This window comes from Dermacentor silvarum, chromosome 8 (assembly GCF_013339745.2).
Source record: "Dermacentor silvarum isolate Dsil-2018 chromosome 8, BIME_Dsil_1.4, whole genome shotgun sequence".
In the NCBI taxonomy this organism is placed as follows: Eukaryota; Metazoa; Arthropoda; class Arachnida; order Ixodida; family Ixodidae; genus Dermacentor; species Dermacentor silvarum.
Window position 1 is genome coordinate 145,240,133 of NC_051161.1, and position 26,169 is coordinate 145,266,301.

Consider the following 26,169-nt stretch of genomic DNA (forward strand, 5'->3'; position numbering starts at 1 on the left):
ATAACTTCTTAGTTGCCAGAGGACAGGGGTGAAAATTTCGAGCCAGGAACATTAGTGTGTTATTCCCTTTCGCGGCAATCTCGCCAATGTGACCCTGCCAAGTACGATCGCTTGAGAAGTGAACGCCGAGGTACTTGGCCCCTGTTACGCTCGGAATGGTTGAATTGTTCACTCGGTAAGAATGGGAATCGTCAGTTTTTTTTCCTAGAAAAGCCCACGTAGTCGCATTTTGATTCATTTAGTGTCATGCACCAAGTAGCACACCAGTTCGAAATTTTATTAAGGTCCTGTTGAATAATTTCGATGTCACTTGGATTGTTTATCGAGCGGTAAACAACGCAGTCATCTGCGTACAATCGTAGGTTCCATGGATATTTTTAGCATTATCGTCAATAAAAATTAGAAATTATAACGGGCCCAAAACAGACCCCTGCTGTACTCCGGACGTGACTGGAACAGCTGATGAGCAACATCCATTTACCACTGTTATCTGTCTGCGATTTACGAAGTAGTTTTTTAACCAGTTCATTAGGTCAGCGGGAGTTTTTAAATGCTGAAGTTTGTGTTATACAATCATGTCGTACCCGATCAAATGCTTTTTTGAAATCTTAAAACAAGCAGTCAATGCTAGTACCTTAATCTAATGCAGTTGTTATGTCAAAATAAAAATCCGTTAACTGTGTATAACACGAAATCAGACGCGAAAACCATGCTGTTCTGCATAAAAAAGTTTAGTGAATTCAGGTGCCTTATTAGGTTGCTGTATACGATGTGTTCCATAATTTTCGAAGCGCCACATAGGAGAGAAATTGGGCGGTATTGTTCAAAGTTATTTTTTGGTCTTTTCTTATGGACAGGAACCACATGAGCAAATTTCCATTCGCCCGGCATGATTCCTTCAGATAGTAACGTCATATACATTGTGAGAAGAAGATTACTAACAGAGCTAGCTCATTCTTTCAGCACACGATTGGGTATGCCGTCAGGACCTGTCGCTTTGTTTGTGTCTGAGCTGGTAAGGATTTGAAAAATACCATGAATTGATAAAGTGATATCGGGCATTTCCTGAACAACTGAGGCGCATGCCGGTAAAGTAATATTGTTCATTGCGGAATTAGCAGAAAAGGCGGACCTGAAATAGTCGTTGAAAGCAGTGGCTATCAATTGATCATTTGATATCGTGCCATTGTCAGACGTGATGCATTGTATACCAATTTTCTCTTTCCTGGTTTTTTTTTTTTTTGGCAAGCTTCGATATAATTTTGTCCTCGTTTCGAATCTTTGCATCTAAAGTACTGAAAAAATGACGTTTCGCTTCACTAATTTTCGATTTACAAATTTGCTGGACAGAAAATAATTTTTCAGAAGGAACTGGCATTTTTCTGTTTCTGAGGTTCGGAAAAAGACGGCGTGTTCTTCTAAGGAGTTGACGGATTTCGGGGGTTATCCATGGTTTATCTTTCCGACGTTTGGCAGTTAGTAATGTTGATATTATGTGCTCCGAAATTAGTGCAAGTACTTTATCTTTCAGTACGCTCCAAGCAATGTTAACATCTTTATCTGCGCAAACCTCTGTGACAGCTGGAAGAAAATCAGTTAATTCACTGTTCATTGCCTGGTAGTTTCCCTGATCGTAAAAGTATATAAGTTTTGGAGTAAGACGAGCTCTATTTTGGTGTGGATAAGAAACACTGGTTAAAACGACAGCGTGGTCGCTGATACCGGGAACACAGGTAGGTGGAGACACCAGATCAGCTTCATTTGTGAAGAGGAAATCGAGGGTGTTGACTGACAGAGCAGTGACTCTGCTTGGAGACACGATGCACTTGGTAAGGTTGAAGCTACTTGTGAGGTCCAACAAGGCAGAATGTAACGATGAGTTTGATAAATTGGTCGGCCGGCCGCGGCCCCAGGACACGTCTGGTAGGTTGAAGTCACCCCCCAGTAGAACTACGTCATAAGAAACTGACGCCACTGCGTCAGAAAGTCTTGATATAGCTGCAGTGTCATTTCCTGGGGGCCCGAAACGAGGCTATTGTAATTGTCCTACCAGTATGTGAAGCAACTTTACACATAACAAGCTCGCAGTCTATGTTGCAAAGATTGATCGGCCAGCTTTGCAAGTTATCTGAAACAAGTATGAATACACCCCCTCCATGCCTGTTCCTGTCCGAGCGATAAACCGTGTAGCCTATTGGGAACACTTCAGCATTTAAAACTGTGTCATCCAGCCAGGCTTCAGTACCAGTGATAATGTCCGAACAACGCAGTGAAATTACGAGCGCGAACTCATCTGCTTGATTTCTTATGCTGCGGCAGTTGATAATTATAATCTGCTAACTTTGTTTGACATGCGCAGAACGGTCAGCTTCGAGGGTTTGCCATGAATTGCAGTGTACCACCTCTTTTGCCTAGTTATCAAACCTGTAGGTGCTGTTTCCAATATTCAAACGGTTAAACCGAAGCTTTTGGTAATCCTTATTGAATACACTACACATTCATTTTCTATATCAAGTCCTCCTCAATAGTATATATAGCAGTCTATCGCCTCACGTACACCAGTGAACTTCATGCACAAAGAATGTTTAGCAAAAAGGCTGCTCCACTTTGTAAAACACGTGTCTTGTAACGAGGACGCCATCACCGCCAAAATGCTTTATTACACATGTTTCAAGCTGTCGCGACGCCGTATATGTTATTGCTAAGTAGTAGAGGCACATTGAGGTAAACAGTATTTATCTCTATACTAGCGAAACCGGCATTTTCCAGCACACCCCCGCTTTCGCGATTCATGTGGCAACCGCAGGCAAATTTCTTGGTGAGTGGGGTCAGGGTATCTTGTATAAACCTTGAGAAGGTGCCCTTCTTGTAGCCGACGTGCTCAGCGAAGAGAAGGTGACCACCCTAGAAGTACAGAAGAAAAAAAGCATATTCTAGCATGAACACTTGCTTCCCGAATAAGGAAAAACCTAAACTCTGAAGCTGTTGTTAAAGTCAGTAAGAACCAGAATAAGAGGAGTCTATGCGCACAAGAAATGACCATTCAAATGCGTGCTCGAAATTCTGCTAGCTTATATTCAAAACGTTGCTGAGGAAATCGTTTGACGCCATGGCAACACACAGTCCTATGTCAATTGCATACATGTTTTTGTAGGTTCTAGGACCCAGTTCGTACTGGTATAATGCTAAAAATGGTTGTAACAAGTTCAACGTCGTAAAAGGCGCCTTTCAAGACGTTTGTTCTTACTTTGAATGAACGAATTCTAGGTGATCTTTGTTTAGTTCCGCCATATTTTTAAAGATTGCCTGTGACAAGTAGAAAATTCTAAACCTTCAGCTAAATTACTCAATGAGGCGGCAATTAGTTTTATGAGAAATTAAAATGCCTAATTGAATAAATAACTTAAATACACGAATTGTAGCTGGTTAGTTCACAACGCATTCCGAATTGAAACTTCTGAAAAATTTTGAATGTGCCATACGAAATGCCTTGGCATTCCATTTGCTTTTGTGCTTCAATGCATAAAATAGTGTTTTCATAAAAAGTGAGTGCAACAACAGTGAATCTCTATCTCAAGTTTGTCGGCGCATATCTCGCAAATTGCAATATGTGTCGTAAAGTAATTAACTCAGAATTTCATTAGTCAATTTTTATTATTTAGCTGAATATGTGTTTCGATTTATCGTGCTACTACTGTCTGCCTCTGCGAATAATACAGCTCAACGATAAGAATTATGCTACCTCCCACAGGCAATTTGTAAAAATTCCGCAAAACTTAAAAATGAACACCCTGTATAATATATATAAAACATTACACTCTATATAACATATACATTCACTGATGCTATTGGCAATGAACAGCAGAGAAGCAAGGGACAAAGAAAACAACATTATATTATGGGGTTTTGCGTGCCAAAACCACGATCTGATTATCAGGCACGCCAAAGTGGGGTACTCGGGAATAATTTTGACCACCTGGGGTTCTTTAACATGCACCTAAATCTAAGTACACGGATGTTTTCGCACTTCGCCCCTACTGAAATGCGGCTGCCGTGGCTGGGATTAGATCCCGCGACCTCATTCTCAGCAGCCCAACACTATAGCCACTAAGCAACCACGGCGGGTAAAAAACAAAGCGTGATTATACAAAGAAAAGGGAACAAATAAATGCTCGTACTACAATTTAGTAAACATCAGCACAAAAAATATCTAATACCTTTTCAAAATTTCTAGACCTTTCATTGCTCACAGTTGCGTTAGGCAAGCTTTTGCACATTTAAATTGTGTCAGTAAAAATAAGGAACGGAAAGCACCAGTGCGAGTAAAATAAGGTTGAATAGCTCTCCTATCGGTTAGGCGATCACACGTTCGTCCTCGAGGTTGTAGATAGAGATCCTTATATTTTTGTTTGCCAACTCTTCATTTTAAAAAGAAACGTTAGCCCATGTTTCTCTCCGCTCCCCCAGCGACTATAGCTTACACGATTTTAACAAGCCCGTTTCAAAGATAATTAGTACGATTATATTATTTATTCAGCGAAGCATTTTGATTTCTCGAAGTAATGACCAGCTCATCGAGTAATTTAGCTTAAGGGTTGGCATTGTGCTATTTGCCGCAGGCAATTAAAAAATGGTGCAGCTCAAAAAATAACACCCTATATTTCAGGGTAACTAAGCATTCACAATTTATTCGTCGTATGAACAATCATAGCTGTCTTATAGAAAAACAATTAAAGCCAATTGGCACATAATAATAAAAAATAACGTTAAGAGCAGCTTCACAGTCACATCTCAGCATAAAGAGCAGAGAACGTTTTGGGAAGTAGAAACAACTAATGCAGCCAGAATAGGCAAGTTGATAGTTCAACAGCGTATGTCTCCCTCAAGATAAAGGCTTCCTTTACCTCTGAGAAGCAAGGATGACCCAATGACCCCTTCAGACTCGAATAAATAGACCCACTGTCTCAGAAGTTATATTTTTACATCTAAACTGCCTTTTTGTTGTGGTGGCACTGTTATTGCTGTTGACTCAGTCATAGTTACTTCGATGGGCTATTTCATGTAGAACAGCGACCATCCTTGTGTACGGTACCCGCGTAGTTACATTCTTCCATGTCCTTTTTTTTTTTGCTGGCAGCTACTTGGTAGTTTGAAGAAACACGGTGAAAAAGTGAAATTTTTTATTCGCCCTGTGTATATAAGTGCTGTGCGAAGTCTGTGTAGCATAAAATCAACAACACAACGCTGTATACAAATACAATATACTGTAGGAAGAAAAAAAATTTACACTTTTACGCTGTAAATATAGGCCCTTACTTTTACACATCTGCTGGTGTTCTTGAACGTGTCATGCGAAATAAAAATACATGTCATGGCCCGAGGACTCCACTAAAAGCTTCATTTTATTTGTGAGAGCAAGCTACGAATATGGCGTACATGCGTTACAAAGGCTTTGTTGGAAATTAATTACGTCACTGGTGCCTTTGCCGAAGGTTATACCCCCTCCCCCCAAAAAAATATTGCGATATTTCTGCCGTTGTGAGGGCTTTTCATATACGGCAAATATGACTAATACTTCCTGGATCTTGATATACTTCAAAAATTCTGGTAAATTGCTTGAACCTTGCTATAGGTCAGCCTAATCTTGTGAAATTGTGTCTTGGGGAGTTAAATACTTACTCAAGCGTTATGCAATACAGTGTGTCGAAAAATTACTTTACACCTACATGGATGCTGTAAATTGAAATTCTAAGTCATATTTTGAAATGCGTATTCTTGTACACGATGCAGAAAGTCATATTGTGTTTTTCGTTGAAGTTAAATCCGGAGTGAAGGGACATTGGCATATCACAGGAGAAAGCGCAATGTGCGTCTTGCTTTGTAGTGTCTGCTCATACCCGCAGTCACAGCGCAGCATATGTACCAATTATTGTAGCAAAGCTCCTTAATGAATGAGCAATTTATGCAAGCTATTCATGGATATTAGTACCATTTTTCTTACAAATGCACTAATAGACGTGTTGGTAATTTCAATAAGTACTGATTAACCAATCAGAAATAGGTGTGTGTCTAAATAAACGTAAAAAGTTTTTTTGTATTCACGTCCATGTTATTGGAAACAATTTGATCTTATAGATACATTCAGCATTGTGTGATTATATTCGTTGGCTTGGTACTAACGATGGTATTTCTAATTATATGTTGAATTTGATCTGTCAACTAATTACGTCTGTGCTGCTGCGAACCCTTGTAATGGGGGCAGCGTGCTTGTCAAGCTGCCGAATGACAGCTTTTAATGACCACTCCCCTATTTGTTGAAGTGGACAAAATAATAATGATCGATTGTTAGAAAATCAAATTTCCGAAAATCAAATTTGGATGTTGTAGCAATATGTTTTAAAGGTAATTGTTTATTTCATATAATATTAGGCAGTTGTCACCAGTCTGCTTTTCTCGTGCCTCGAATGAGCTATTTTGGCTACTCTTAAAGCAGTCGTAATATCAATTAGAACACAACTTTCCCCAAGAAGCTTCCTTGGTGGGAATACATGAAGCTAATCCCCCATACACAGCTGCAAGTAAAAGGCAACAATGGCGAAGAGTCCAGTGAATGGTTCGTCCGAAGCCTTGAAAGCATTAATTCATTTGTCTTCGCAATGCCTAAATCTACGAAATACTCACCTTCTTTAATACACGCTTGCATTCACTAAGGAGTTTGGATCCGTCATTTGCCGAGCAGAGTACGAAGAAGAGGACAACTGCGTCGAAGTAGCCGTCTGGAAACATATGCATGTCCTCCCCGTGTCCGGTGATCAATTCCTTCATCTCCACCTGAGAACGAGGACGCTTTTTTCGCTCAAGTGCTCGTGCGCTTGCAGAAAGCACGAGGCATTCTTAAAGCAACTGAAAGAACACCTTGCTCCAAGATTCGCCTTTTTTGTAACACTTCAGATACACACGAATTTTCAAAATATCTATTTAAAATTTTAACCTATAAGCAAAAACCTTCTCGCGCTAAAGCGTTCACGAAGAGTAACGCTAATCCGCGTAGCACAATTTCTTCAAGCGCATGATGGGTAAAAAGCTCCGAACTATAAAGCACGCAGAATGCTTGCTCTACAGGTCGCTTTTACCTACCTTCTACAAGTAAAAAGAAAACAGTTCTCAGTAAGCTAATTTCGTGGCTAGCAGATACACAAAAAAGAAATTACTGAAAAAGAAATGTCTGTTACAAGTTCATGATTGCCTGAATTTCTCACATTATAGAGTATGTAAAAGAGTCTTAAGAAGAAATTGAAGGTACCAGGAGTGTGATAGGGATATGCATGACAATAATCACCCAAATTGGATTAGAAGCTGACTGCATTCTTAAGTGTCAGCATTATATTTTGTCAGCATTCTTAATACTACATACGCGTCTTGTGTGTCGCAATACACTTCTCGTAGCTAGCGTTGCTGATGTCTAAAAGGGAGTATGAATGATCCGGGTCAGTAGTTCACACATCACTCACTTTTTTCTAGTTTTAATTTATTCAGTGTGGCTGTAAAGAATCTTATGCGTTGCAGGACACGCCCAAATACTGCACCCCGCTATCGCTGCGCAGTTATCCTTTTAGGTTGTGTGGTTTGAGTCGGTGCATATAACGCAGGTCCATTTATACAGAAGAGTTTTTAGACTATACGTACTTAAAAAATACGACACTGTCATCGTGCCCACACGAACTCTACGGCGAGGCGGAAATACTTTGCCGCTGCTGAAGTCACTACGAGAAGACTAATAACAAAGATGTGTGAAATAACTTCCCATGAATAACTTAAGGGAAGTTGTTTACAAGAATAATTTGTAGGGCGTCAAAATTTAAGGCATACCCATTTTTTTAGCTCCACGAAAGCACGCGTGATTCCAGATATTCATCATCGAAGTGCAAGGCCAATTCCAGGCAATATTGAGACAGCGTGTAGCGCGGCGCGTCAGACGGCAACGCCGCTTAAGGAGGCGGGGAGGGGGGGGGGGGGGCGCAAGTTTGAATGATAGCACGCTGCGGTAAATCCTGACCGGCCACATGGCGGCACGTGCTTGCCTGGCAAAGCGCGCCGTATCAGTAGGAGCCGCGAGTGGCCTAGTCGTCCAGTTTCAATCTGCCTCGCGCTTATCATCTCGGAGAGTTTCGGTCTGTCATGATAGCGGGGCCGCCCTTTCTGTGTTTCCGTGGCGCTCGATTTTGATGCTACTTGAATTTACCGCTGAAATTCGATGATAAATATCTCGAATTAGGTGCGATTTTCAAGGTGTGTAAAAAAATAGGGCTCTATAAAATGTGACTGCCTTCAAGTTCAGTATTTATATAACTGCCCCTAAGGCAGTAATAAAAAAGGTAAGCCATATTCTAATTAGTCTTTTCAAAGCAAATTAAGCGCCAGAAAAGTATTTCTGCTTCGCCGCAGAGCTCATACGCAAAGACGACTGGTTTCTCATGGTCATAGCATTTTTGATTAAAAATGATTATTTCCGGAAAAAAACACACACCCTGTATCTGGAATGGAGTGACGGTTTACGGGCGGTATTTAAAACCGCATCACCAAGTTCATTCATTGTCACTAATCATAAAGGGGAATGACACAAAATTTTCCTCTCATGCTTTTGCTTTATTGTTCTTTGTTTCTTTTTTTGTGTGGTGCATTAGATAAGCGCCGACTCCGTTATAACGGTAGAACACCCTTATTACTTGAATCTACAGGAAATCTTGATTTAGAACATCTTGCAATTTCGCAAAATGAAAAAAAGTGCCCCAGATTTCTTGGCGAACGGTCTTTTTATTATTTATTCACTTATTTATTTAGTGTATACTGCAGTCCGAAGACCCCACAGGAGAGCCATAATGTAACCATAGTGAACAAAACGGTGAGAATTCTCTTAGAGAATTAAAAAAGCAACATTTTGCGCGCAGAGAAAAGCGTACACAAACAACCACCATTGAAATAATTGTTTGCAAAAATTACACAATTCTGTAAAATGTTTACAAGGACAACGGCTGAATTAAAAAAAAATCGCGGGTGAGGGGGCATTCACGTGGTATCGCTCATGCGTGGGTCGGTGCAGTTGTTAAAGCCGCATTGTCGTCGCCTTGTCGAGAGCTTCAGCCAATGGGATAATAGGGAGAGAAGGGGATAAGGACAGAAGGGCCCTGAGCGTTCTAACAGAAGCGACAGGCATAATGTCCCGTGCGGAATGTCGGAAAGCGCAGAGTGAAAGAGCGAAGGATAGTTCATGCGGCGTGCGTGCAGCTTTCGGAGACACAAGGTCATTGTGGGGCGTGCCATCACTGCACCTTCCTGACCGGCACTTGCGCCTGCGCTTTGGGATCACTGCTTCCGAATTTCGTGACGTGGAGCGATGAATTGTCAACAACCCTATGCCCTGAAGGGGTGTTCCACTTGAAATGCGTCACTCTAGGCAAGATAGCTTTTCCACTGTTATTTTCGACATAAAACTGATGCCAGGCATATCTACATTTGTGTGGTCATAAAATAACGTGAGCTTTATGTCATAAAATTGCACAATTGAGATAACAGAGACACTACCAAAATATCCACCTTGAATATATAGAGCGCGCATTATAATGTAACCGCAAACTTTTGCATTCGAGGACAATGCTTATTAGCAGCGACGGAGTTACAAGTAACGTCATAAATCTGTAAAACCTATGAGGCTTATAAAAGATAAGGAGGAAAATACAGACGTTCGGGTTTCTTTCAATGTTTCGCATAAAGGAATCCTCGAAGCTTCTGTTGGGCTCCACCGTCCAGTACTCGACGGGTCGTTGGATGAACTCGAGATTTGGTCCGTAGGCTGCTCCGACTTCCAGGACGCGCAGTGAACCGTGGACACTTGATGATAGCTCTTGCGGAGACATCTCGTCGAGCTGTGACAGGACGGCTTTTCGAATCGCTGCCACTTCTTCATTCATGCAACGCTGCATGATCACGTAGATGAAAGCGAAAAAGTTTTCTTGGAAACGGTGGCTCACGATCAAGAGAGGCATGAGTACAATACCAGCTATACCAATTATGATGTGCAAGGCGTAGTTTAGGAGGAGGCGATACCACTTTCGTTCAACGACAGCGATCGGTTGCGTTGGAGGCGACATGCTTTCGATCAAGAAGCTTGTTCACAGTATAGCTATCCTGCCAATTTTCTTGTATTCGTGGAGTATTTCCAGCGGTCGTTGCGTTCACTTTCTTTTATAACACCAGAGGGGATATATCGTTCCGTGTAAATTCTGACGCACGATCCGTCACTTTTATAGGTATGGGGCGTGGCATGCAGGAGCACTACACTGCAGTCAAGACTTCAAAAGCTGTGTCATATCTGCCTCCGCGGGAAATCTTGTCGGTCACATGAAAACGATGGAGGATGTGTTGTACTGGCTGCTTGTCCTCTGTAACAGCACAAAAAAATTGCAAATAAGGTAAGAAGAAACACTTCTGAATTTTTTGTGCAGGTAATCAAAGTCAAAGGAACAAAGCCTTCCTTTTTCTTGCATTTTATTGCACTTCATTTTCCACCCTCTGTGCCTTCTGCCAGTCATTCTCACGAGGCTGTGGCCACGATTTTGCCGTTATTGACCACTCGGCATGACGAGTGGAAGTCCCAGATAGGGAAGTACGAAAATTGATACAGACTACTGCCCCTTGAATGACATATTAACAAACAATAATAATAGTAACAACATTATTATTATAGCATTACCTTTATGACTGCATCATACACAAATATAGACAGGACAATCCAATCCTGAGTAGTTTGTTGGACTGTACCTGGCAGCTGGTAGCTGAAGCACTCAGAGAAACATCAAACGAGTTTGGACTGATATAGCATTGGTGAAAAATTTATTCTCGTTTTTCAGCGGTAATATGCTGGTTATTTGAAAAAGAAAATGAGTGTCGACGGCACATTTTCTGAGTTACCCCCCCGCAACCGCAGCAGCTGTACGTGAATGTCATGTCACAACTTCCAAAGTGTTTTGTTTTTGTATTGGAGTCTTTATGGCTTAATAAAGTTTTTGAAATTAGGTGGTGAGTCTATGGCTTTTTGAGAACACAACCTGGTCTAGTTTTACTGAAAACAAACGAACTAACCACGAGCAGACAGCCTCCAAATTCATGACGTCACGGCGATCTTGTGCTGGAACGTCACGCTTGTCTTACCACCCATCTTTCGTTTTTGCATCTTTTCAGGCTTACCATGTTGTCAGGCTTACCATTAAAATCCGCTTATAAAAGCGGATTTTAAAGTGATAGCATTTACACGGACTTCCCTCAAAACGGATGTATTACCGCTTGGTCTATGAACGTGGGACGATCCCGAAGTCAATGTTGTCTAACGCTGCGTCTCATAGCGCTAGCTGTCACGAGGGAAGAATGCGATAAATTGGCCCGTGACGCAAGCGCCCGGCGTTTTGCTCAGAAGCTTTGTGAAAAAGTACCATGCGTGCTGCCGCGGCCCAATTGTTAAAGCATTGGGTTGTTGTGCTAGACGTCAGAGGTTCGGTCATGACATTGTTTACAGCGCTATAGGCGGACTTCACCCACTTTGCAGGTATCTTACCGAAAATTATCGAGGTGTGTTAAGAGTACGCGACCGCGTCACATTGTGCTCAATATCACGGCTTTTTAAGATATTCTTGGCATAGGAACGTCACTGCGATAAACGACACTGTGCAAGGACACACACGCGCGCAGCTATCGATGCGTCACAGTCATCGCAATCTAAAGAAAAGATAAATTCTGGGGTTTTACACGCCAATAACACGATCTCATTATGAGGCAAGCCATATTGGGGGCACTTCGAATAAATTTTGACCACTTCCGTTTCTTAAAGCTCCAGCAGGGTACACGGGCGTTTTTGCATTTTGCATCCATCGAAATGCGGCCGCTGCAACCGGAATTCGATCCTGCGACCTCGTGCTTAGCAACGCAACGTCAAGCCTCTAAGCAACCATGGCGCGTATCACAGTCTAAATAAGCTGTCACATGCTCTGAGCAGTTAGCGGTGCTAAGTTCTGGCATAGTTTCTTTTTTGATATTCTACAAGCGTAATCTACTAACACACTTCAAGCCATTTTTCTCTATGGTGACCCTTTAATAATACTTTGCTGCAATAAACAAAAAGGTGAATTGCAACGAGATTTCACCAAGTGAGAATTAAAAATACAAAATTGACAAAGCCATGCAGTAAGGAATTACAACGCAGACCGACCGACAAAGAACTTTATTCACAAGGTCCTGAGAAGCCCTGCACTAGGGCAACGCAGAATTAAAATAATAGTTCCCAGTGTCCGAGCAAATATTAGCTCATGTTTTCTCGTACAAATTGTTTTACTGAGCATTTAGAACTGATAAAAGGATGCTTCGCCGAAAGTGGTGTACGTGGGAGCGCAATAACTTGTTAAGACGCCTTAGTGGGTAAAGAATCTAAGGCTAGAAAATGCTCGCTTAGGACTTAACTAGCGCATCGGGATATGACGCACAACGACATCGATAAATCAGAAGTATCTGCGTACAACAGTGTGACTGAAAAGGGCATCAAAAGGATGATTAAAACAACAAAATGTTGAGCTAGTTGGTAGATATTGGTATGGTATGGTATGGTAAAACTTTATTATTGTCCGTCGGAACGCGCGTCAGCACGTAGCGGGCCGCTCCCACGTCGGCACAGAAAGGCCGAGCCTCTCTGCTGCGTCGCGGGCCCGATGGACAGCCCATAGTTGTGCTTCAAGATCGGGGCTGCTTAGGGCAGCCTCCCATTTGGTCGACGTGACATCGTCGCCGTCGTGTAACGCGGGGCACCGCCAGAGCATATGTTCCAAGTCAGCTAGGTCTGAGCATAGCTCGCAAGCATTGGTCGATTGTATATCTGGGTATATTCTGTGTAACAGTGCGGGGTTAGGGTATGCCCCGACCTGGAGTAATCTGAGTGTCAACGCCTGTGGTCTGTTTAGTTTCCTATGTGGCGGAGGATATCGTCTCCGTCCCGTGTAAAAATGTTTCGTAAGTTCGTTATATGAGGAGGGAGGGTCCCGATTGTCCATAACCTCAGCGTCGCGCCACCCGGTAGCTACGCGGTCAACGACTCCTCGCGCAGCTCTGTGGGCGGACTCGTTGAGGTTGGGCGGGGCGCCCTTGATCTGCCCCATGTGTGCAGGGAACCAGATGATCGTGTGCGACTTGATGTCCTTGTCCCGTAGAATGCGCACGACCTGCTCCGAAACGGTGCCCTTGGCGAAAGCTCGTACAGCCGTCCGCGAGTCGCTGTAGATCGTGGTCCTTTTGTCGTCCAGCAGGGTCAGGGCTATGGCCACCTGCTCCGCCACCTCGGCCGACTTCGTTCGAACAGTCGCACAGTTCGTGATTTTCCCATCGTGATCGATGCCCACCCCTACGAACGCCGTCCCGTCGGGGTACCGGGCAGCATCAACAAAACAGCAATCCGGAGCCTCTTCCCGAGCTTTGCCCAGGAGAGCCTTGGCCCTAGCTCGTCTCCGACCCACGTTGTGTTCGGGATGAACGTTGCGTGGAATTGGAGCCACGACAATGCGTTCCCGCTGTTCTCGAGGGAGACCGCAGAAGCGGGACTCGATTTCCGCCGGAGGAACCCCCAGCTCCCGCAGGATGCTCCTACCCGCTTGGGTGGTGGACAGCCTGGCGTACTGCGCCCTCTCCTGCGCTTCCGCGATCTCTTCCAGCGTGTTGTGCATGCCGAGACACATCAGTTTCTCCGAGCTTGTGTACATGGGCAGGCCGAGGGCCCTCTTGATAGTCTTCCTGATCAACGTGTTGAGCTTGTCCCTCTCCGACCTTTGCCAATTGTGCATGGCCGCCACGTAGGTAAAATGACACATTACAAAGGCGTGCACCAGTCTCACAAGATTGTCCTCTCCAAGACCCTGCTGCCGGTTGGCAACTGTCCGTAAGAGTCTGATGGCATTATCCGTTTTCTTGGCTAGTTTAGACACCGTCAGGTTATTGGAGCCGTTTGATTCGATCGTCATACCTAGGACCCGGAGGGAGTCCACCCTGGGGATGACACCGTCCTCACTTGTCCGTAGAGTGATGTCGACGTCCTCTACAGGCTTCCAACCCTTCGGTTTGGGCCCCCTTCGCCTGGGCCTGTAAATGAGCAGTTCTGATTTCCGAGGGGAACACCGAAGGCCGGTCGGCTTAAGATATTCCTCCGTTATCTCGATGGCTTCCTGCAACGCAGCCTCCCCCCGTCCATCACTGCCTCCGGTACACCAAATGGTGACGTCGTCTGCATATATTGTGTGGTTGATACCCTCGACTTCGGAGAGTCTCCTCGACAGACCGATCATGGTTAGGTTAAACAGGGTCGGGGATATGACAGACCCCTGTGGCGTCCCTCTGAAAACCAGCCTAACCGAGTCCGAAACGAGGTCTCCCGCCCTGAGAGTGGCTTTTCTGTCCGCAAGGAATGATCGTGTATAGTCGTGGAAGTGCTTGCCCAACCCGAGGCTAGATATCTGGCTCAAGACAAAGGAATGCAAGACGCTGTCAAAGGCCTTCTCCAGGTCTAATCCAAGTATGGCGCTCGTGTCCCTCGTGTTACGGTCAATGACTTGATATTTGATCACCTTCTAATATTTCGTTGCCAAGTGGCAATGGTAAATTTGATTTGTAGATATTGGTGTTAGAAAAAAATAGGATCAGGTAGCAGCAATTGAAGGCCCGATAGGTGTTCTGTAACACACACCAACAAGTTCGAAGAATGCAGTTACGGCGCAATATGTAATGTTACTTTCTGCTACATTTGCTTTTTATGTAGGGCCGACACGCCATTCTACCAATGAGAGATTATTGAGCATAAAAAGTCGTTAACTGGAGGCCTACCTTCTAATGTTTCGTTGCCAAGTGGCAATGGTAAATTTGATAACAGCATAGAGGTTTTTTTTTCAGACACCGGAACACGAAGCCGTCAGCGGAAACCATCGTGCACGCACGATAGCCCGAGGTCACTGCAACCGGGCACTGCAAGAGACGCCAGAAGACCCAAGTCCAGAAACACTACAAACTTACTACAATATACTGCAGCACTACCGCGTTTCGAGAAGAACGATGCCACCCCCGCACCCATTCCTCACCAGAGCTGAAGCCACGACCTGGAGGCAACTCCAGACCAACACCTATCCTACCTCACGCTCTCTTACGCGATGTACCCCACCTTTTATCAGCCCCTTTGTCCTTTCTGTACAGAGCTGGCTACGCTCTATCACACCACATGGGCATGCCAAAATATCCCCAATAACTCCCCGAATCGAAACGCAACGTACGATCAGTGGGAGATGGTGCTGACCAGCTCGGCACTGGAGGATCAGCGAAAGCTAATCGCCAGAGCCAAAAGTGCTGCCACAGCAGCTGGGCCCTGGACTGAAGGTTCCACCCACCACGGAGATCGATGCTTCTCCGTGCCCCATCAAAATAAACTTTCTCTCTCTCTCTCAGACAAAGTTTCTCTCTCTTTCTCTGTGTGGGCACGGGAAAGCGGCAACCATGTAGTCGCCGCTCAACCCTTTTTGCTTCTACATGCAGTTTGTCGCGCTTTTTGGAACATGGCTGTGTCCGTCGACCTGCGCCTGTGCGGTTTCGCCAGTGCTGGTCCTTCCTGACTCACCTATACCGCTGCCAGTCCTGCTATCTGACGCAAGTCAAGATCCTTGGTGCCAGCAAGTAATCAAGGGCGTCATCTTCGCACCTTTGCACACGGGCTCACAGCCGCCTAGAGCGACATCTTCCTTCTGGCTCTACTTAAGCAGCTGCCTTCGTCCGGCCACTTTTAGGGGGCACGGGAAAGCGGCAACCATGCAGTCGCCGCTAAACCCTTTTTGCTTCTACATGCAGGTTTGTGAAGCTCCGTCTCTTTATTCTAAGCGTACGAGTAATGCCTGTCTGCTGCTTTTCCCGTGCCCAAATGTATTTTTTGCCTCGCTGTGTGAATGTGTGTTTGCTGCAAGGCTGCTCATCCTATGTGGTGACGTTGAACTTAATCCGGGACCCGAAACTGACAAGCAGTACAAAGAAGTTCTTGCAGCCATTTCTGCCCTTTCAGCAAAAATAGATGCACGACACACAGAGGTAATGAGCGGCCTCGCCGAATTAAAAGAAAAACAAGCTGAATTAACTAATCAAGTGTCCGATTTAACCAATAGATTAACGTAGTTGAATCTCTTGTTGATTCACTTCAGCTCAACCCGTCTTCAGCTGACATACCTGCAGATGTAGCTCGCGCCGTTAAACATGAAAATGCCTCTCTACTGACGCGTCTCGATGATCTAGAAGACCGCTCCCGCCGTGATAACTTAATATTTTATGGTATTTCCGGCAATCCGTCAGAAACGTGGACGCCGTCCGAAAAATTGGTATGTGAACTTTTATCTCGTCATCTTCACTTTGAGGTCCCCGAGAATATGGTATGTAGAGCCCGCCGACATGCTTCGTACACTGCTAATAAGACTCGCCCAATTATCATTAACTTTTCTTGCTCAAAACTAAGGGATAAAATTCTGGCAATAAAATCTAATCTGAAATCCACCGGGGTATCTGTGGGCGAAGATTTTTGCCGAGCAACGCACCAGTGTAGGAAAAAGTTACTAGATTTTGCTAAGGCATCAGGTCAACCATACTCATTGCGGCTAAACAAGCTCTTTTTGAACAAGAAGTGTTACGTTTACTGTTCTACCACTGACAATGTATGCGAAGCCGACATGCCACGTGCAGCACACTCTTCATTTCGGTCGCGTCAATCTGTCGAAGGTAATATTACAACATAACTAGCACATGCGCAATGAAATAAGAGCATATCAGTTTTTTTTCACTAACGTGCGAAGCTTACTAAATAAACGTGCTGCAATGTCCTCACTGATTGATTCATGCGCTGCTGACATCGTATATCTCACCGAAACATGGCTCTCTGCTGAGATAAAACTAGCGAAATTTTTGATTGTGAGAAACTGTATTCATGTTATCGTGGCGATCGTGGTGGGCGAACAGGTGGAGGTGTCTTGATTGCAGTTACTGAAACGCTCACTTCTAACTCCGTTTCCATAGAAACATCACTAGAACTTGTTTGCGTGCGCGTTGTACTCGACAACAGAGATGTCATTTTTTGCACATGCTACCGCCCTCCAACTGCTTCGACGTCATTTTGCGATGACCTTCATGATGCATTAAACAAATTAGTTGTCAGATACCCTAACTCGCCGCTTTTTCTTCTCAGGGACTTCAACTTCCCCGATATCATTTGGCATAATGACACGGCAAAGTTCCAGTCTTCTCAGAGTACCCAGTTTTTGAACACATGTTTGGACTTCCACTTCACTCAGCTTGTATTGAACCCTACACGCGTGTCTGCCTCTTCATCTAACATTCTTCATCTGATTCTCACCACGAACCCTGATGTAGTTTCCCCAATTCATTATTTAAAAGGCTTAAGTGATCACCTTGCACTCACTTTTGATATCAACACAGACAACTGCTAAAAAAACTGCGAAGGTCATCCGCGATTACACCAAAGCCGACTTGGCTTCCATTACCGCTGAAATGGAAACTTTCGCTGCTTCTTACATCGCTGATTGCGATCAGCGTTGTGTTGGACAAAACTGGTGCATTTTCAAAAATAAATTGTTGTCACTTATCGAACGCTTTGTGCCGCAGAGAACAGTCGTTTGTAAGCCTCGGTCCCTTTGGTTCAACCCCTTTTTGATGAGACTTCGTAACAAAAAAAAAAGCGATTGTTTCGTCACGCAAAAGCTTTACGCAGTGAAGTTACTTGGTCCGCTTACTACCGCACTGAAAGTGATTACAACGCAGCTGCCGCTAGTGCGAAGCACCATTTTTATTCTGTCAGACTACCGTCCCTTTTGCAAACCAGTCCTCGTAAATTCTGGACCATAGTTAACGGTACACCAAGTAAAATAATCCAATTAACATACCCCAATGATGAACCTGTTGCTCCTGAAGAGTGCTGTAATGTATTTAATGATGTATTTTCTTCCCATGTTACCGTGATCCCACATAGATTACCCTTGTATCCAATTCAGGTTTTTTGCCCATGTATTCTATTTCTATTGACTGGGTTGATGTTAGCTGCCTAATTAAGAATCAAAAAACGTCTTCCTCTGCCGGACCAGACTGCCTGAATTCAAAAATTTTGAAGTGTAACCAATGTATCTTCCGCTGTTATTTTGTCGCACATTTTCACTCAGTCATTGCAGCAGTCTGTTCTTCCATACGACTGGTGCGTGGGAAAGCTGATTCCAGTTCACAAATAAGGTAACACACACTTACCCAGCAATTATAGGCCTATCTCACTAACAAGCATTTCATGTAAAATTCTCGAGCATATTATATATTCGCAATTGGCTGAGTTTTTAGATTCCAACTCCTTTTTCAACCCCTGTGAACATGGTTTCCGTAAGTTTTTTTCGTGTGAAACACAGCTCTTATCATTCACGAACGATCTTTTTGCAATCTCTGATCTAGGTACAGACATCGATTGCATATTTCTCGATTTTGCTAAAGCATTTGATTCTGTGTCGCATGATTTTCTCCTGCTTAAGCTGACTGAACTTAACCTGGACGTAAAGGTACTCGAGTGGATAAAAAAATTTCTTTCTAACCGGACGCACTTTGTAAACGCTAATAACTGTACTTCTTGGTTTTCTAATGTACCAGCAGGTGTTCCTCAAGGCTCAGTCCTGGGTCCACTTCTCTTTTCAATCTATATTAACGATCTTCCGAACTGCGTTCTTTCTTCTTCCATAAACTATTCGCGAATGAGTGTGTTATTTACCGTAAAATTACTAATCCTTCCGATTCCCAAGAACTGCAGGACGATCTTAACCGCGTAACTGAGTGGTGTTCTAATTGGTGTATGCAACTAAATTCAAGTAAATGCAAGGCCATGCGCATATCTCGTAACACTGCCATTCACACGTACTTTATTAATGGTGCACCTGTGACGTCAGTTACCTCTTACAAGTATCTCGCCCTTCACATATCAAATAACCTTTCTTCCATTCGCATATTGACTATGTTACTAATAACGCTAACCGCATGCTTGGTTACTTGCGCCGTAATTTTAGCTTTGCCCCTTCCTCCTTGAAACTAACTTTATACAAAACTTTAGTTCGCTCCAAATTGGTGTATGCTTCAGCCATCTGGGATCCGACTCAGTCCTCATTAGTTTCCACTCTAGAGAGTATTCAAAACTGCAGTGCACGCTTTATCTTGTCTAATTATTCTCACTATGCAACTGTCTCATCAATGAAACGAACTCTTAACTTACCTGATCTTTCGTCACGCCGCAAGTGTTCCCGTCTCTCCCTTTTTCACAAAGTTTTTCATTATGAACCCCCTTTTAAAAGAAACCCTTCTTGCCCCTCCGTCTTAAATTTCGCCCCGCACTGACCACAGCCTCAGCGTCGGGGTGCCTTTGTGCCGCACAAACCGGTACAGTGACTCATTCATCCCTAGGACAAGCACGGACGGGAATCGCCTTTCCGCATCAGTCGCACTCATCACCGACCCTACCAACTTCAAACCGCTGTTCAGAATGGCATTTGTCAATATTTTTGTATGTATTTTTACTACAATATTTTTGTTTTTTGACTCCACTCCTTTCTGTAACGCCTTCGGGCGTTGAAAGTATGTGAAATAAATAAATAAATAAATAAATAAATAAATAAATAAATAAATAAATAAATAAATAAATAAATAAATAAAAGCGAAGAACCGCGTGTTATAGTCGAGGCTCGTATATCAATAATTGTGGAAGTGCATGCGTCAGGCCGCCTTCGATTATCTTAGATAAACCTGAAGCAAGGTCTAACTATATCGGTCACGAAAGTTTGAAAGAAAAGCGTGCAATAACTTATTGCAAAAGACAATATGCAGTGCAGCACGATTGAAGTGTGACTAGGTGTAGTAGGGACAAGCACTGAAACAAAAATCATGAATTAAAGAAATTGTCCAGGAATGTTTATTTAGAGAACTTCCAAATAAAGTAAAAATTCAATTTCAGGTAATTTCGCGTCCGAACAAGCGAATGCATTTGTTTTAAATTTATAAATTCTTAGTTGACTTTTGGTTGCCCCTGCAGATCACAAGAGAAAGCAGGCCTGTGCATGCTTTTGTACAGATTTTATGCGGCGCCGAATGGCATTGATATTTGATTGAGGTGTTTTAGGACATGGTATACGCTTAACTTCAAATTTCGGCTGAGGTGGCGCATGACATTTGTTGGCAAATGAAACTGGGACTGCGGACTGTTTGTTACCGTGCATTGTCACGCTGGTGCGTCCGACGTGTTTGTCGCATTGCGACGATGAAAGCGGAGCGCTATATGAATAATCAAGGTCCACTGTGCCTCTTCTGTACTATTATCATAGCTATTTGAAGCCAACAAAGGACCCTCGCCTAAATTCGCCAGGCAATAAAAGTCAACAGCAACCATATTTCATTTAAACTAAATTTGGCAGAGCTACACGGGTAGTACTTAATATTCGTAGCCTTAAATACTCTTAAGCAGACGATGCGTACACCCAGTAGTTAGCAGACAAAGTTAGTTCCAGCACGTCACCTGTGTTGGGATCCTGGTTCTCAGTTCGTGGTTCGGTGTCGGGCGTCACACATAGGGTAGCTTGCCTACGCCGTCGGAGGCCCAAAACATGGTAGCTGGCCTGTGCTATACCTTCGCCCTTGGAGTCTTCGCTCCCGCGTGTCGCGCTTTCACGAGGCTAGCGGGAAGCAGCTGTTGACGCCATTGTCACTGTCGGACGTGGGTCCTTGCAGCGATTAGCTCATTCTCTGTGGCGGTCAGCTTATGCTGCTTCGAGCGATTTCAGTTTCACACAAACATCACCAGATGACAGATACTTGACAAACGCCTACGCTTCGGCAGACAAGTCCCCCAGTGACAGCGAAGTTGAGTTGCCAGAATAGAGGCAGCGCCTCCTCTATTTTTTCAATGCCAGCCAGATGCAGCCGATCCGAAGGTTCACCGCCCTCTTGGATAGCCCTTTCCTACTCTCCCCGTCCGCTAGCGTTCGCGCCTGCTTTACGGTCGTGGGGGAGAGTACCCTCTGGGTGGCGCCTCACGGCGGAAGTCAGAGTAAGTAATCCTGACAGACGCGCGAATCGCCTAAAGCATCTCCTCCGGAACGGCAGCGGCGCGCGCGCAGACGCACGCGTCACGAAAGCAGTCGTGCCCTTTGGGTAGCGTCTGATAGCGGCAACTCACTGAAGTAAGGCGGACCGACGACTCCCACTGCGGAGCGAGCGATTGCACTGGCATTGAAAAAAATAGAGGAGGCGTTGACCGCTTCGCGACACCGACGCACAATCCCGCTTTGAGTTGCTGTATATGCATATACAGTAACTCTACTCCCGCTGGAATGCTCGGTTTGTCAGCCGTCCCATGACCCCGCGCCCCGTCATTATAAGTCTGAGATTTTTCAGCGCACGGCTGGTAGCCGCGGGTGCTGGTTAACATCCAAGGTCATGCCAATGACTTTTGAATTATGGGTTATGCATCACTTCCGGCGAGCGGCAATGGTGTGGTTTTTTACGTTCGGTGGCAAATGCGTCTTTCTTTTTTGTCAGCTTTTCGTAACGCATTCAGCTGGAGTTCAAACGCAATTCTTGCAACGAGGCTTCTCTATATCTCTTACGTGCCAAAACATTTCGTGGCAGTCCCCATTTAATAGCAGTTTCTTGAAAAAACCACAGTAGTCATGGTCTCAGATATGTTGGAGCCTAAGTGGCACCAGGGACTACTAAAACAATATTTTTTTTCGTAAGTGTCAATCGTTTATTTGGTTTTACATTAGCTTGAGTACAAACTTATCTACAATGAATAAAAATGCACTCTCTGGTGACGCGTTCTAACACTGTGGCGAAAACTATTGCAACACTCGTCCACTTGACAACCATGAGAGTAGAGCCTAAGTAAACATTATTAGCTGAACAGACACGCAGCAACTAGCGAGCAACATGGCTCGAGGGCGGGAGAGTCGGACTGGTTGCCGAAACCTCAATAGACGATAGTTCTCGTGGACGGCAATGTGTGCGAATTTCACAGAAAACAATTTTCGGCTTCCGAAGTATTGGACTTTTCGGTCAAGAATACCCGCTGGGGGATTCATGATAGTAGCGTGGCGTTACACTATACCAACTCTTGCCCGGTACTCAGGCGTTACACTGTGTGGTGAGTGACTATGAGAAGTTCAAGAACGCAGCAGTAAGTTCGGGAAGATGTATGCACATGCCAGCAAACAACCTAGCCTATGGGCCTTCTCTCCTTTCTTATCCTTCGAATTAATGTTCCCACCTAAGCTATGGTCTGAGTGCTTCCTAGCCATAAAACCCCTTGCTCTGCTAAAGGAACTCTTTCGTGCGTCAAGTGTGAGGGATAAATGTGAGAAAGTATCAATCGCTTCATTTAACATTTCTTGGTGTAAATCTCAACAATGCATGCACCTACGGATGGAGGGGTGTGTTGGCGAGGAGGTTCTTTGTGTGTCAGATTAGTTATGTTCCTCTCCTAATATCCTTTTTGCAACAAGCCGGTTCTGCCATGAGCTGTATTCGCTGTCTCCACACTTGTAGATTTTTGCTGTTTGTGGGTGCAGCGCGTGATCAAGGCGAGTTCATCGTTGTTGAAGAGCTGATCTCCTTCTCTTCGTGTCATTAGAATTTGTCAGGGAACTATTCCTCCATGTGAGGAGGGATAAATGGTAGAAGCAGCCCGCTTTTTGGGGGAAGATCCTGTCCAGCATTTTCTACTTGCCACTGACAGCATAATTGTCCGTAAGTTGTGATTGACCCTCCAGCCAACGGACAACCATGTCCTTCCACTTTGAAGAGGCATCTTGGCGAATGCTGCCGATATACGAGGCAGGCCACTTGCGTTACCCTCGATGCATGTGTGCTGCCACCGTTTATAAAGACACTTCGTAGTTGCAAAGTTAAAACAATAAGTAAGCTTACCAACAGTGCTAGAGGAACATTTGAAAGCAGATAATCTCAGCACCGCTATGCTGCAGATAAATGAGGATATTCAGGTAATAAAATTACGTGTAGGGCAGCGACAGACGTGTTTGGTACCGTATTAAAGTGAACGGTCTGCCTCGCTAAGGATTTTGAATACTACAGGCGCAGCTGTTCGCTGTAGCGTCAAGCAGAAGGAAACATCCAAACTTGTAGCTGCCCGCGACATTCTCAACTCTACTTTGCATAATGTATAATGCATAAAGTGGACGGGGGGGTGGGGGGGGGGGGCAATCACCGTCTTAGTGCAATTCGAACAGCATCGCGCGCATGCGGAGTTTAAGGGTTAGGTACCGCACCGGCATCAACATCTATTTTCTTCTCTATGTATTATCGTTTTCCGTAATCGACGTACATTTGGATGAATAGTGGTCGTTTTTTTTTAATACGTACAGTGTTCTGTTTTATTGCTATTCGTTTTATGCAGTTTACTAATACTGAATAGTTCGGTATCTTTCCCTGTGTCTTTGTGGCTGAGTCCCAAGTACGCAAGGGCACTCCTTTAAAAGTTTGTTATTTCGGAAAGATTTGGCAGAACAACTGCGGTCATGCAACACAGCTTTCAAGCATTTTTACGAGGTGCACTCGTTAATTAGCGCTAGTCAGGCTTCAGTATTGTATGCTAAGGCCACTCGTGATCACGGCAATGCTTGGTTGCACTTTCACACATATATATAGAAACTTTATTTGGCTGGAAAATATTTGAAGTATAGCGGTGGTCGGAGCCCCTCAGTCCAGGGCCCCACTGGCCTCTGCCGCCTGCCTGACCTGGCTAATTAAGGACTTTTGTCCTGCCAAGTCGGAACGGGCGAGCTGTGCCTCCCACTGCTCCATTGAGATATTATTAGTGGGCCTATGAGGGTGCTTACTACACTCCCAGGTCACATGTATTAGTGTAGGTATGCCACCGCACCAAGGGCATGTGGCCCTATAGCGGGTGGGATACATGGCATTTAGCAGTTTTAGATGGGGGAATACCCCGGTCTGTATTTTGCGCCAATCGGCGGCCTCTTCCCCGCTAAGTTGTGGGTGAGGCGGCGGGTATTTTCTGCGGACTCCGCGCTGATGAGCAAGGATGTCTTTTGCATTTAAATTGATGGGATTTTGTGAGGGATAGTGTGAGGGGTTGGGGTTCGAAGAGGACGCCATCGCTCGGTTAGTAGACGCTCGAGCTAAAGCGTTAGCCTGTTCGTTCCCCTGTACCCCCGAATGTCCCGGGCACCAGAGTAGGCGATGGCGGTGGTTGAACGATTTGGGGATTATCGCGAGGCTAGCCGCAGTCACGTGCCCCTTAAGAAACATGCAACATGTCTCCCGGGAGTCAGTGACCACGACTGAGTCCCTTCCGAACGCTCCGCGTGAGCGAGCGCGATCGCCACTGCTAACATTTCGGCTGAGGTGGGGGAGCCCGCCGGGGTCGACGCGGTAATTTGCTGCTGGCTGATCGCGTTCACGACTGCCAGGGCGTACCTCCTTTGGTAGCGCTGCCCGGTAGCCTCTGCATACGCAGCTGCGTCCGTGTAGTACGTATTGTACCTAGCGTTATTGGAGTACATCGATTGAATATGTTGTGCGCGTGCTTTGCGCCTTTCCTTGTTGTACTCGGGATGCATATTCTTGGGAATTGGAGCTACTGTAATTTTGGATCTCACCGAAGGAGGGAGAGGTACGGCCTCTTCGGTGAGATAAATCGGGTATGCTGGGATATTAAGTCGTGCCAATATTGCCCTACCAGTTTTTGTGAAGCTGAGGCGCTCCCTCTGTCGCATCAGAGTGGCCTGCCTCAGTTCGTCGAAAGTATTGTGTACTCCCAAAGCTAGCATGCGCTCCGTGGAGGTAGATTTAGGCAGGCCCAGAGCCGCCTTGAAAGCTGTTCGAATTATCGTGTTGGCCTGCCTCTCCTCTTCCCTGTTCAGGATTTGGTAGGGCAAGCCATATGTGATTCGACTAATCACTAAGGGCCTGTACGAGCCTTAGGGTATCGATTTCTCGCATTCCCGCCTTTCTATACGTCACTCGACGTATCATTTGGGCTATGTTGTGGGTTGCGGATTTGATGGTTTTGAGCGTCTGTGCTGCTCTCACCGTCGCTCTGAAGCCACAAACCCAGGACTCGCATCGTAGGTACCTCTCGGACCATTTGGCCCTCAACCACAATGTTAATCGACCCTCTGGATTGTAGCCTTTCGCGTGTATCCGGATGACCTCGGATTTTCGGGCACGCACTTCAGCCCGCTCGTTCGGGAAAATTTCTCCACCGCTAATACCGCGGTTTGGAGCGTGTATTCTTTTTCCCCTAGGGAACCTCTGCTCGCCCACAGCGTGATATCGTCAGCGTAAAGCGTGTAACCTAGGTCGGGTATCCGATCGAGATCGCGCGCGAGGCGACACATCGCCATGTTGAAGAGCAGAGGAGATATTATCGCTCCTTGGGGGGTTCCTTTGCTCGGCATTTTAAATATCTGCGATGTGATTTGGCCAATACTGATGCTGGCCTCGCGGTTGGAAAGAAATGCCCTAATGTAATTGTAGGTGCACTCACCACAACCCGAACGTTCGAGTTCCTCGAGTATTGCGCCGTGAGAGACATTGTCGAAGGCTCCTTTGAGGTCTAGTGCTAGGACTAGTCTCTCGTCACCGTACGGAATATTGGTTAGAATCTCGTCCCTTAGTAGGAGGAACGCGTCTTGACACGATAAACCTGTGCGAAATCCTATCATGGAGTCTGGGAACCAGCTCCGCTCTTCCAGGTATCGCTGTAGTCTGCTGTGGATCACCCTCTCATAGAGCTTACCGAGGCAGGACGTGAGCGATACCGCCGGAGGGTATCAATCGAGGGATTCTTTTTCGGTTTGGGGATCATGATTATTTTAGCCAATTTCCATTCTTGGGGCAAATCTCCCTTGGCCCAGTACTCGCTATTGAAAACCTTTGTTATTTCGCTAGGGCCACCGAATCCATGTTTCGAATCATTGAATTTGTGATTGTGTCTGGGCCCGGTGCCGAGTTTTTAACTGCGGCTTGCGCCGCTGTACACTTCCGCGTACG

The 26,169-nt window shown here is 45.0% G+C and overlaps 1 protein-coding gene across 1 annotated transcript; it reads right to left on the reverse strand.

Annotated features, from left to right (window-relative positions):
• Positions 1-2,655: 2,655 nt before the first annotated feature.
• Positions 2,656-21,163, reverse strand: LOC125947417 (putative methyltransferase-like protein 7A). The gene is made up of 4 exons (XM_049672108.1): positions 20,654-21,163; positions 9,741-10,439; positions 6,682-6,831; positions 2,656-2,904 (listed from the first exon to the last, which is right to left on the reverse strand). The coding sequence occupies exons 2-4, from the start codon at positions 10,146-10,148 to the stop codon at positions 2,671-2,673; spliced, it is 792 nt and encodes a 263-aa protein (XP_049528065.1). The 5' UTR covers positions 10,149-10,439; positions 20,654-21,163; the 3' UTR covers positions 2,656-2,670.
• Between the last annotated feature and the right edge of the window lie 5,006 nt (positions 21,164-26,169).

Coding starts and splice junctions, on each gene's coding strand:
- LOC125947417 (XM_049672108.1), bottom strand. CDS start 10,148: ATGTCGCCTCCAACGCAACCGATCGCTGTCGTTGAACGAAAGTGGTAT. Junction 6,832..9,740: donor ACATTGAAAGAAACCCGAAC/GTCTGTATTTTC, acceptor CCTCGTTCTCAG/GTGGAGATGAAGGAATTGAT. Junction 2,905..6,681: donor GCAAGCGTGTATTAAAGAAG/GTGAGTATTTCG, acceptor CTGTACTTCTAG/GGTGGTCACCTTCTCTTCGC.